General features: G+C 41.9%; 2 protein-coding genes across 2 annotated transcripts; both read right to left on the minus strand.

Moving 5' to 3' along the window:
* Nucleotides 1-966: 966 nt before the first annotated feature.
* aire (autoimmune regulator) lies at nucleotides 967-5,900 on the minus strand. The gene is made up of 12 exons (XM_088311650.1): nucleotides 5,754-5,900; nucleotides 5,089-5,263; nucleotides 4,837-4,941; nucleotides 3,997-4,104; nucleotides 3,557-3,675; nucleotides 3,330-3,451; nucleotides 2,786-2,846; nucleotides 2,222-2,305; nucleotides 2,042-2,139; nucleotides 1,844-1,922; nucleotides 1,558-1,641; nucleotides 967-1,171 (listed from the first exon to the last, which is right to left on the minus strand). The coding sequence occupies exons 1-12, from the start codon at nucleotides 5,898-5,900 to the stop codon at nucleotides 1,088-1,090; spliced, it is 1,266 nt and encodes a 421-aa protein (XP_088167776.1). The 3' UTR covers nucleotides 967-1,087.
* Nucleotides 5,901-7,154: 1,254 nt separating this feature from the next.
* Nucleotides 7,155-13,141, minus strand: rab6bb (RAB6B, member RAS oncogene family b). Its single transcript, XM_088311230.1, has 8 exons — nucleotides 12,877-13,141; nucleotides 11,724-11,782; nucleotides 11,271-11,324; nucleotides 10,055-10,160; nucleotides 9,490-9,601; nucleotides 9,320-9,413; nucleotides 8,720-8,786; nucleotides 7,155-8,188 (listed from the first exon to the last, which is right to left on the minus strand). The coding sequence occupies exons 1-8, from the start codon at nucleotides 12,944-12,946 to the stop codon at nucleotides 8,124-8,126; spliced, it is 627 nt and encodes a 208-aa protein (XP_088167356.1). The 5' UTR covers nucleotides 12,947-13,141; the 3' UTR covers nucleotides 7,155-8,123.
* Between the last annotated feature and the right edge of the window lie 63 nt (nucleotides 13,142-13,204).

The raw sequence follows: 13,204 nt of genomic DNA on the forward strand, positions 1-13,204 counted from the left end.
GCTGGCGCTCATGCTCTGCTAATCCCATAAAAAAAAAAAAAAATAAATAAATAAATTCCGCATCAGAGTGAGAGTCTTGGAGGAATTCCTGCGTGATGGAGGCATTTCTGCGCGTTCATACCTCGCTCGATTGAAACCATCTGCTGTGATGTGAGTGTGAATCCGCTCCGACGCCAGATTGCGCAACTGCCATCTGGACGGCAATAAAACTCCAAAACAGCAACTCCGGGGAGGCAATTCTTGCCTCCTTACATCAGATATGGCCACCAGCATCCCCTGACCTCAACCCTATTGAGAAAACGAATCAAACATCCCACGCCGCCAAAGAGGATCGAGTCATAATTGGGAGAAAGTGAGAAAAACTCACATCCCCTGACTTCAACCCGATTGAGAAGCTTCAAATGAAGATCAGAGAGGGTGATTGGTGCACAATTGTGGGTGAGAAAAATCGGGCGACAATTTTGCAACAGATCGGCGCCTTTAAAATGACCGAGGCAGTGATGTCATCATTTTGGCCCTCGTATGCGCGTCGAGAAATTTAGCTTGTTCGTCATCAGTCGATCGGTCGTTATTTCAAGCCGAACCAAAACAACTGTCAATCCGCCATCGTTATTTTAACTGCGCTTCCGTCATCGCTACATTAAAGTCCGTCGCCTCTATTTGAATTTTTGAAGTAAATTTGGGAAATGTTAACCAATTTGACATGGTTATTAGTGAAATAAACTTTTTTTTTTTTTTTTAAATAAACAAACTTTTTTAAATGATATGACCATCTCAAATTAAGTATCAAAATATGGGCGAAATTTAGGAAAACTAACAAAAAAAAAAAAAACACATAACATGAATAAAGAACCTGCAAAGTGAATTCACAGATTTGTTTTTTTTTTTATACAGCAAATTCAATATTCATTTTTTCCTTAAATAATTGCTGAAAATGTGCAAAGATATATATCACAGCATTTTCAAACAATAAAACAGACATTCGCTGTTATTTTTGCGAAATGACTTCATCATTTTCAGTAGTTGAAGGAGCAGACGTAGTCGTACAAGTTTGAGTAATAAAAGTTGGAAAGAGATTAATTCCGTGTCACTGGTAACACCCGTGAGTGTTAAGAAGAGGTTGAGGGATGTTATGGAAAGCCCATTGCAGGATGCCATCCAAGGACGCCTGCTGGCACACACACACGCACACACCCGAGTCACATGACGAACCTTGTCCCATCCTCTTGAGTTTGTTGTTACATTCATCATGTTAGCGCACATCAGGTTTGGTTTTGATTGTTTTGGGTCATAGCGAAGTCGACACCAATTGGATTAAGCTGACTCGTAATTGAATTACAACGGTTTGAATAACAGCAAAGCGCAAACTGGCCTTAATTACCAAGAACGTATTCCTGAGAGAAACAGTTACAGTTAAACAAGAATTCTAACAAGTGCCGAACGCAATGACGCAATGCTCGCCATCACATCTGACTCTAATTTATGCAGAAGCACCCCCGCCCCTCCTGGATTCAGACTACACGTACCACATCACATTTGTAACTGAGAAGCACTCACGTCTCCCAGGATGGAGTCCAATTCTTCTTTCTGTAAGAAGGAGCTGTGTTCGAGGCCGCGTGTGTTGTGGACCGATGCAGGAAGCTGAAAAAAAGCAACAAGCGGCGTTGAAGTATTAAAACTGCGAGCGGCTCCTTGTGCCCCCTTTTCAACAAAATGTCCAACTTTCTGTTCTTTCTGTTCTCTCTCTCTCTCTCTCTCTCTCTCTCCCCCCCCCCATTACATGTTTACTTGTAAAACCATTATCCCAGGGGGCGCTCTTGAGCAAACAAGAGTGCAGACCAACCTGTAAGCATTTGGCGTCGGCCTCCCTCGGTGCGGCGCTGACCAACGTCGTGGAGCACGACAGACAGACGGCCCGCCCGCTTAACACACACACATTTCAAAGGTCATGTTACATTTGCTTTCTTTTTGGGCCATTTGACGGCACCACAGGGCAACGCGCTTCGATCATCGTTTGAGAAATGTTGCTGTCGGGACTTACATGGGGAAGTGGCAGTGGTGGTGGTAACGCTTGGAACACTGAAGGCAGCGAGTGAGGTCTCCTCCTCCCAGGCGACAAATCCCACACGAGTCCGGGCACTACAGTTACGGATACGTTTAAAAAATTTTCAGCCGTTAAAAGTCTCGTGTGCACTGTCTGGACGTGCAGGTGCGCGGTTACCTCGTTAGCGGAGGCTGTGGAGGAGGACAGCAAGGGGAAGAACGAGACATCAACGGTGGAGGTCTTAGCGTTTATCTGCGGAGGCTGTGGAAAGATTTTTATTTACTGATTCTAAGTTGATTGTATTTGTAAAACGGTTTCTCCCTTTTTTCCCCATTTCTCACATGTAATTAACTCATTTACTGCCATTGACGGCTAAAGACGTCAAATATCCTTTTTTTTTTTACTTGGCTGGTAGTGAATGAGTCGATAATTGGTGTTTAACATGCCTTCTTTGAGGGTCAAAAAGACAAGAAAAGTGGCGCCAGTAGCTCCTTAATATGTTTATATTTAGATCAGTCATGATTTATTTATTTTTTCATCTCAATCATCTTATTCAACAGCACGATGGGCTAGTGCTTCAAATAACATTCAATTTGGACTAGTAAAATGTACCCTGATTGTTTCGCTCCAAGTCAGCTGGGATGGGCTCCAACTCGCTTTGAAGCGACTAAGACGATTCTTTTGAATTCCTAATCATTTAAGTGCTCACATGTGTCAATGTCACTGACTTACTTGCAAAGCTTGCTGACTTTTCTGTACTTTCCCCTCTCCTCCACTGCAGTCCTTACAACGCCAAGAACCACTGCAGATGCCCAAAAAATGAATTATTATTCATATTTACCGACATGGGCTTGTGCAAACATGAATGCAGAGCTGGGCACTTGACCCTTTTTTGCCGGTCAGTCCCCCGCCCTCCAGCTGGCATCTTTTTACCGTTCAGGGCTCGACACTGTGGCCTTTTTCAAAATAATTGTCGGCTAATTTATTATTCAAATCCGCTTACCTTATTATGGCGTATTATGGTAAGTGTTTCGTCAAACCGAAGTGGGTTAACGGTTTGACTTCCCCGCTGTTCTCGCTAACTGTGGTATTGCGCCCCCCCCCCCCCCCTGTAATGGTATGCCCCAGTAGCAGGTGGGAGGCGCGGGTTACTGTTGTCAGAATCAGGAAATACAGGCGGTAGAGTCAGACACCCCCCCCCCCCCCCCCCAATTTCTCAAAGTTGTCAACACCAAGTAACCGCTCGCTTGGTCGCAACGCCCGATTGTGTGACGTTATCTTGAACCTGGGGATGGTCGCCAGCGGAGGGTCCAAGCAGGTTAAATGAAAAGCTCGAGGACATCCGTCACAGCAGATCAACTCGCCTCCATCTTTGCACGCGGCACACTCGTCGTCGTTGTGGTGGTTCTGTACACACACACGCACACGCACATGCACAGGCACACGCGCACACGCCAGCTCAAGTTGATGCAAACACGCTCACACGTTCCTTAGCAGGTTGATCGCACGGACCTGTCCCGAGGCGGCTGTTGTCTCCCTCTTGTGTTGAAAGGTTGCCATGGCATCTTTGGAATGGATCGCTTTACATTTGTAAACTTCTCCTGGCACTTTGATGCACTTTCTGCCAGAGCCTAAGTAGAAAACATTAGGCAAAGAGACTCGTAAAAAAAAAAAAAGATTAATACACGATTTTTTTTTTATTATTAAAAAAAAAAGCATACTTTGATCTCTAATGGTGTCATTTATGGAACGCTATGACAGAGGTGAAAGGTAAGCGGAGCTGCAATGAGTTTGTCGTCATGAGGCTAATTTCAGCAAGACAAGAAATAAGGTGTTGAGGGTGTGATCATTCTTGATCGTTGGAGTATTTCAAAATGTGATGGAGATGATGTTAAACTCACACAGAAATACGGACTCAAATATTTTTTTCCATCACCAAAATGATGACTCACCATCTGAGTTGAAGATCTTGTCTCTGGATGACGCGCACTTGACCGGCAGCTCAGTGGCGGCGAGAGCGGATGAAGACGAGGGAAGTCGTCCTACTGTCGGGAGCGACGCTGAAGCACAAACGTTGAAAGTGGATTTGGATTCGGAAAGGAAAGTTGGTGCAAAGTGTTTGCAAATTACTTGAGACACACGCGGCGTGCTGTGGACGGGCTTCAATCTTCACTTTGCACAACTTTATTTTATTCCCTGAGGGGCGAAAAACATTTTGTGAATAGGTTATTTATTTGAAACATTTGGAGAAATTATTGTTTATGAAAAAAAATATTTTTAAATTTATTGATGATTATGGGGCTGCTGATAATTGTACTGCAAGATGATTACACAATTAAAAACACTATTATATTTTAAATTAAAAGTTCCATTTAAGTATTGCAGAAGCACAATAAAAGCTAATTAAATATAATTAGGTTTTTTTCATGAATAAATATAGGGAGTCAATTTTTTTATGATAATTTTGCATTCAATTATTTGATATGAACTTCACTTTTACACCTTCAAAAAAAGGTTTAATAATATGTTTTTTATTGTATTTACAATTGTAAAGGTTTTTATTTGGGGATTTTAATTATTTTATTTTTTAATTTGTCTTTTTTTATATTAATGCCAATTTATTTTGTCCCCTTTAGGGACAATGAAGAATAAAATAAAATGTAAATAATTAGGAATAATATATAAAAGTAATAAAAAAAATAATGAATAAAATCTTCGGGTGTAAATTTATTTTCGCCCAAGCAATCAAAGGAACAATCAAAGCTTCCTTGGAGGAGGTAACCCCGCACTACCTGAAGTGGCGTCGCCGGTCTTGGCGCGATATTGATCGTCTCTGTCCTTGTGGCTCCTCTTTTTGCCGTGACTTCTCTTGCCTTGAGGAGATGCGACGTGGCTTGCTGCATTATAATCATGCAGCAATTCATCATACCAAAACGGACGCAACAATCAATAGAAATGATAAATGACGGCTAAAACGAATCGGTTTTATCGCTTTGCATGGAGCTGCCGTTCGTTGTCACGTCGCACCAGTGAGCGTCACGTACCGGCATGGTGAGGAGCAAGTAATGCTCGCAGTTTGGGGTAGCTATCCAGGTTGTAGGCCTTGTTCAGGTTCCTCCAGAAAGCCTGCATGGTGGAGGCATTCTGGTCCAGGACCCACGAGAGCAGCGAGTACATGGCCTTGTGGATCCCCTCGCGGCCCTCCTGCGTCACCGTGTCCTAACACACACACACACGGAAAAAGTCCCCGAATTCACTTTGGGGACTGAACTGGGGAATTTTGGTGGAAGGGCGTCATGACATGTCATACAATTCTTCTTCGCATTCGGGCCATATTATATCGCAGGGTTGTATTTTTAGGTGAGTGTTTTTATCCAATCACAATTCAGCTAGCATGCGTTGCCAGGCAGATTTCATAGTACCAGTATTCCTCCAAGTTTTCAGATTCTTCCGTGCTGGCGTCTGTTCTGTGTGAGTGAACGGGCTCTTAGAGTTGCGGCAGCCAATCAGATCATAAATAAATAAATATTTCTTTTTTAAAAAATGACCATTCAAGGACGGCACAAAACTGCTGAACAAGAAACCAACACGTTTTGTAACTCACTTTGTAAATTCTTTCTTTGAAAATCGGCTCACTCAAATTTTTCTTCCCATAAGTTCGTTTCCCCCCCAAAAAATCAGCATGGCGATCATACCGAAGCGGGCTCACCTTCAGCATCTGCTCACTGATGACTTTGTTGTCGGCCAAGCCGTGAACCAGAGGGAAGGCTTCGTTCACGGCCATGGCGATCTCTGTACGAAGAGCTTTTAAGAGCGAGCCAAGTCTGCCGTCTGCCACGGCCTCCACTCGGGACATGATGCGCTTGTCGGGTCTCAAACAACGTGAGCGAGGTGGACCGCCAACTCACTGCTGTGTCCTTTTTCATGGAAGGGGGTGTGGCCTTCCAAGAAAGAAAAGAAAAAAAAAAAAGTAGCATTCGCATGTGCAATGGTCAAAGGTCATAATTTTACTAAAAAATTACAAAGGTCAACAGCTAAATTTTAATTAGCGATTGGACCTTTTCCGACTCTTTCATGTCTAACCTACATATGGTATTTTCAAACTTGGAATAGGTACAAATACTCACCGTGGAATCCAATGATAAATCCCGTGGGGCACATTAGCGTACCCTGAGGGACGCCCAAATTCCTTCAACTGAATCCACCATTAATGTGTAACCGCCTACTTGCCCAGAGACCCGAGGGGGGGGGGGGCGTGGGGGGGGGGTCGAGTAACACGGCGTCCATCCAGGGGAATACCTCGGGCCAGGAAAGCATGGTGGTGTCAGTTTGGTCGTCCAATAAAAGGTTCTTTCCAGCTCAACTTGACGTCAGCACCAGACCAGAAAGAACGCTTCAGCAAAACCGTTTAGCATGAACATTTTATTGTTTGATAATTGAACAAAACAATAAATAAATAAACATTTAAATAAAATAAGCCTTGTGGAAAAGGCTGCATAAAATTAAACAAGATATAAATGTTGTAAAAATAAATAAATAAATAAAAATACGCCTCGCATACAATGTGCCAGAAAATAAAAGATGGAAAAAAATTAATTCACACAATACACGTGCAATAAATAAAATAAAATGCAACAAAAATGTAAGAAATTAAAATTAAGTGTGAAATAAAATAAAACGTGAAATAAATTAAATAAAAATACACATTGCAGACTTTGTGAAGTAAATAAAATAAAACATGAGAAACATGAAAATGAAAGGAGTACATTTCTATCAAAAATAATCCTCATCCAACCCTGAAGCAGAAGAAAAGCAAAGTTGCAAAATTAAATAAATAAATAAAAAGCAACTCATAAAATACGAAATAGAATCAATTAAAACAAAGCTCGACCGCATGTCCCTGAAACGAATAAGGCTTTTCTGAAGAAAAAAAACGATTTAATTACAATAAAAAAAATTAATAAATAAATGGGATCAAAACGGAAAAACAATGAAATCGATTGAATCGAGTTTTTCACTCCGTCCCTTCATCTTTCCGCCAAAAGTGTGCAAATGTGCATTTCATCCCAAGGAAATGACGGTGTAAATGTTGCGAGTTAGGAGAGTGAAGCCCTTTAATCTGTCATTTATTAATCATGAAACATTAGTACATTATTCATACTGGTGAACAAGGACCACTTGGACAGAGAGGACGTTCACAACATACATATTACATTTTTATATACAGTGCAGTGCATTACCGTCGATCGTTATATGTGTTTTTTCCGGGATGGGAGCACGGGGGAGGATTAAGAATTAAGAGGAGAGGAGGAAAGACAGGCTAGGAGAGGAGGTTCTCTTTCTTTTTTTTCTGTACATTATTATTAATATTATTTACGTACTTTTTTTTTAATGCACAGTACAATTTCTATAAAAGTCGAACCCAACGAGAGAGTGCCACGTTTTTCACAGCTACTGTTATGTGAGCCTACAGGAAGTTGTGTGAGATGTGATAATGCTCGTGAGAGAAAGACAGAGAGAGATGCTAGAAAACATTCCGAGAGCAGTCAGACCACGTTTTTTTTTTTTTTACCCCCCAAAAATTAAAATAAAACAATAAGAAATCCGATCAGCGTGCATGCGTTTTGCAGACATTCAGACGGGTTCCGCCATTTTAGGGGGGGGGGGGCGGCCGACCAACACCCCACTAACAAGCCCCTCGCCTAAAACTCTCCTTTGATGCATGAGCATCATTTTTGGTGCTTTCCCTATTTATATATAAAAAATACAAAACATAACAGCGAAAAGAAACTGGTTTCCCTTTGCAGTTCCCCACCCCAACCCTTCCAAAATCGTTTTTTTTGTGTTCCTTTTCAATTTCTCTTTTTTTTGGTCCTCCGGTCACTTACATATTGACAAAGTATACAATATCTTACAACTGAACAACTGATTGCGAGGAACGTTTGATGTGTCCAAATAGATACATCCGAGAGTACATCCAATTGGAGTCAAGAGTCAACTGTAGGCTAACCAGGAAGTCGTTTAAGCAACACAACAAGCCAATGGCGTGAAGGGAGCTGTGGCCAATCACAGCTCGGCATTAACATGAGCACCCGGCCTCGGGAACGCTCGGCTCCGCCGGTTTGTCAAGTTTGATGTCAATCACTGGGAAAGAGCCGCTTAAGGAAAATTATGATACCAGAAATATATAATCAAGCACATCACAGCGTTAGACAAGTCCCACTCTGATCATTTTTAAAACTTGTCTTAAAACTCATTTTTTATTCTACGGTTCAGCATGAGTCTTGACATTGTTTTACTGTTTTATGGTGTTTACTGTTTTTTATGTAATTAATTAGTTCTATTTTTTATTTCTAGTAAAACGCTTTGTATGCAATAATGGTTGTTTTTAAAGTGCTCTCTAAATAAAGGAGTTGAGTTGAGGCATGGCGTAGTTTAGTATGGCCTCGTATTTTGCCAGGGAATTGTATAGTGTAGTATATTACAGTATAATAGAGCATACGCTAGTGTGCTTTCCTGAGTGCCGTTTGCCATATGTCCACTAGATGGCAGCATATGTTTCTGATGAAGTGAAAGAGACGGAACTTCCTGTTAAAATGCAATGACAGACATTCAAAATGAGGGCAGCCAATATGTTTGCTCACTCATCAGTGAGTCGGTGTTCGTTAAGGATACTGCCTTCTGGATTGGCGTCGTCAAGACTCTCCATTCCGGGTAGAGCTGCCGCAACGCGGCGGAACAGCTTGGAGAAGACAGAAGGGGGGGGGGGGGGAAGCAAATCATTCATGTGTGCGAGGCATTGTTTTGTTTTTGATGTGTGCTGTGTGGGTCTACGACTTCTGGCTACTTTGGAACATCCAAATCAATCAAAAATATTCATATTCCTTGTTTGCTAATAAATAGGCAAGACTAGCAAACAGATGCTTGGAAAGGACAGGGCTGAAAGCACACTGACTTGCCATTTTTTAAACCCTTTATTTAAACCAACAGTGCCATCTAGAGGACTGAAAAATACAACAACTGGTTCATGAAGCAAATTTGAAGCTTCATTTTCCCGTCACGGCTGTGAGATACCTTAAGATAATTCTGCAAGATTACTTTAACTTCCAAAGTTATTTTCTTTTTCATTCTACTAAAGTATGGCTCTCAGGTACTTTACACATGACCGACGTTTGTGACATTCTTGCTTGGGGGCGTGCCACGACATTTTCAAAAAAATGTGCCCTGACTTAATAAAGGTTGGTAAACACTCCCATAGTTGGGAGAAAGTGTCACCTGTTTGACATTGCAGCCCGTCTTGGCGCTGGTCTCAATGAACATGACGTTTAGCTCTTTGGCTCTCTGCTCGCCCTCCTCGATGGTGATTTGCCTGATGGGAGGACATTTGCGCCATTTTGATCAGTGTCGTCCCGCTGATGAGCAACATTACGCCGCCGCCGCCTCACCTCTTCTCCTCCAGGTCAGTCTTGTTGCCCACCAGCATGATGATGACGTCACTTCCTCTCTCGGTCCTGACGTCGTCTATCCACTTGCAGGTCTGCTGGAACGAGTTGACGTCTGGGGAGGAAAATGTCACATGCACACACCGTTTTATTTCGTCCATTAAATTGAGCCAGTGAGAACTACGGCGGGTTTATTCAATTTTCGGACTTGCACCACTATTGCACTAAACTTCTTTTCTTACCTGATACTGACTGAGAGCCGAGCAATAAAAATGAGGATGACAGTACCTCAATTGTGGAAATACGTCATTATGTCAAAACAAAAATTATAATCAATATATTAAAATCGGAGGAAAACCACAATTTCTGTTCGAACAATTTATCAAGGATAAATATTCAATTCCTTACACATTACCAAGAGATGAATCATAATTTGACTGAGGTTTGATCTGATGTTTCAAACAAACATTGGAAGCTACTTACTATTACTTTGAAAGTTACCATTGGCGGTTTTGATAAAAAAAAAAATTGAGATGCTAGGCGAACAACAAAGACGTGAGCTGCTCACTTGTGATATCGTAGACCACCACGGCCACTGTGGAGTCTCGTATGTAGCTCGGGATTAAGCTCCGGAAACGCTCCTGACCGGCTGTGTCCCACAGCTGCAGCCTCACCTAAACATATGGACGGGATAGCGTGTCAGCCACTTAGCAACTATTGTGCGGCCTTCTGATTCTCCCAAAAAAAGGAAAAAAAATCAAGAATCAGTCAAGAAGTTTAAGCGCACTGATGCTATTAGCAGCAGAAATAACCTTTGGCTAATCGTGTTAGGCAGAAATGAAATCCAATCATGGATTAGTCAAAGCGAGAGGAAACTGGAGCTTTTTTTTTTTTTTTTCTTCCGACGGCGCTCCAATGACACACTTTCTACAGCAACAACAGTCTTAAACCGGGATACATAAATTTAAAGTTTTTTTTTTTTCCAAAGAGAAATCATCAAAAGCCAGCATTTTTCACCCCCTTCCAATATCAGCTTGCAAAATCCCGATTGCCAGATGCTTATAAAAGATTATCCGAAGTGATTATCCTGCTTGGTGGGGTTTGTTGGGAATGATTTTCGATTTCGGTTTTGGGGAAAATCGAGACGATCGGAAGCCGCGAGCTTCGTGGTTGTGACATGACACCGAGTGATCGTCAAATAAGCAGCGTATACATATACTGTTATCCAGGCCAAATAAACTCAGCAAAGGATTGCTTTTTGGATTTTTACGAATGATTTTTTTTTTCTTTTATGATTTGCTTGTAAAACAGTTGATGGCAAAAATAGTCAAAGTTAAACCTCAGCCGAACAAATCCATGCTGACAATCGGGTCAAATTTGAGGATTTTTCAACCCCCAAAATCAGTAATGTTGTGATTATCAGATCTCTCTAAATGATTATCATGAGGGATTATCCTGCTGTGTGGGGTGTGTTGAAAGTGTCCCAAAACCAATTGCTCGGTAAACCGTAGACACCAACTATCGTAAATGCGAAACCTGATCTAGGAACCCCTAAACTGATAATCAGGCAACATTTTTCCACCACTTACGATCAAAGATTATCAAACGTCTCTCAAACATTACCCAAGAAAATACCTCTCGGTGAGGCTTTTGCTAAGAATGATCCCCCCACACACACACAATTTGCTCGGAAAACAGCCAACGCCGACTATCGCAAATGTTAAACCAGTTCAACATTTGCGATCACGATGTCATTCAAAAGGACGGCCTAAAATGCTGCTTACCGTTCGGTCCTCCAGGTACATGGTCTTCGACAGGAAGTCAATCCCGATGGTGGCCTGCGGTACACAAGGAGAAAGGCTCATTTGCAACTTCATTAATTCCTAAAATGGCCGAAGATAAATACAAGGCGGAGCAATAAATCCGACTTAATCTGCTTGACTTTAATTGTCTTCTTCAGGATTTAATCACGCTGCCAAGGACAAGATAAATCCATATTCATTTATTACAACGATATTGCTTCACGAGCCGCATTTGATAGGAACACAATTGCACCAAGATTAGAGACATAATCAGTATTTTCGATACAAAAAACAAAACAAAACCACGATTGTGATCTGGATTAAAGGCCGTATCATTCCAACATTTATTTGTGGCAGTCAGATAAGATCGACGTGTTAAATATGACTTCAAGCAAGGAAGTCACAAATTTGCCACGCTACAATTTGACATCTCACCTGGTACGTGTTGTCAAAACTGTCGTACATGAATCTGGTGATGAGAGACGTTTTTCCCACTGAAACACAGAAGGAGGACTTTAAAGAGTGCACGCGTCACGATGACGGATCGTTAACGCGTGTAAAAGACAACTTTTAAAATCAACAGGATATCGAGATATATATATATATATATATATATATATATATATATATATATATATATATATATAAAATTTTGATTTATTTTTTTATTTATTGCCTTCAGGGTGGGCCTGGCTTGCCCAATTTGTTTTGGGTTTCTTTTTTTTTTCTTGGCACACACACGGAGCAAGGTTTTGGGCAGGGCCTCTATTCAGCACCGCGGACAGCAATGTTGCAGCACAAGGCCACACACACACACACACGCACACGCACATTATTTTGCATGTTTTTTTTTTTTTTTTTGCTGGTCCTTTTTTCTGGACGTCCTGCCATTTGTCTGCATTACACAAACATTGCACTAAATGAACATCGAGCCCATTGAATGAACACGTCATCTTACACGCACACACACACCCACACGCATATCTAAACACACAGCAAAAAAAAAAAAAAAATTGTTGTGTAATGTCACGTCTTTGGATGTGCGCTTGTTTCACGAAAGGGGACGAGCCGGAGGCTGCAGAAAGAAGCAGACATCGGCAGCCTTGGGTGTGTCCCCAACTGACACATGCACGGGACTCGAACACAAACAACGCCATTCGGACATAATAGAAGATCCTGTCACGTTATGTATAGGATTTAAGACGCACACAATAAATTCAAGAATTAAAATAAAAAATAGCGAGATTATAGAGAAAGCAAAGGTGGCTTGTGTTTGTGGGCCACTGCAGCACGCCTAAAACACCGAAACACCGCCCCACGCAACCGAGGCTAAACAGCAGCAATTTGTGTCACGCGGAAAAAAATTTATATTAATCCTATTTTGGTTGGAATCGCTCGACAGTTTCGCTTAATCACATTTTTTTCCACAGTGGACGCGAAGACAAAAAAAAAAAAAAGGAAAGAAAAGAGCGTCGTCACGTCGTCTTCGGCAATTAAACAATAAAAGTCCCTTTAAAAAAAAAAAAATGTTTATATCGTCAGAAACATGCTGGTCATGAAGGGGGGGTAGGGGGGGGGTGTGACTCACCGCTTTGCTCTCCCAAAAAGACGAGTTTAAATTTCCGCAGGGGGTTCCCCAAATCTCCTCCGGCTGACATGACGACGCTTATTTATGATTGTTATTAATTTTTAAGGTCGGATTATCGCAGAGGAAGAAAATGTCTCGGCTGGCTCGTAGCAGCGTGGTGGTAGCGGGGGCTGGATGAGGATGACGAAGATGAAGATGATGATGCTCCTCTCTTCGCTCCGAATGATGGGAATGCAGCTCGGCGTCCTCGTTGGCAGCTTGTGCGTCGCTTGTGCGCATGCGCGACCTCACCTATTTCCCATCCTCACCTTCTTGCACTGGAGCGGAA

Source organism: Idiotropiscis lumnitzeri, chromosome 12 (genome assembly GCF_059441095.1).
Source record: "Idiotropiscis lumnitzeri isolate Australia: NSW breed Sydney's pygmy pipehorse chromosome 12, RoL_Ilum_1.0, whole genome shotgun sequence".
Lineage (NCBI taxonomy): Eukaryota > Metazoa > Chordata > Actinopteri > Syngnathiformes > Syngnathidae > Idiotropiscis > Idiotropiscis lumnitzeri.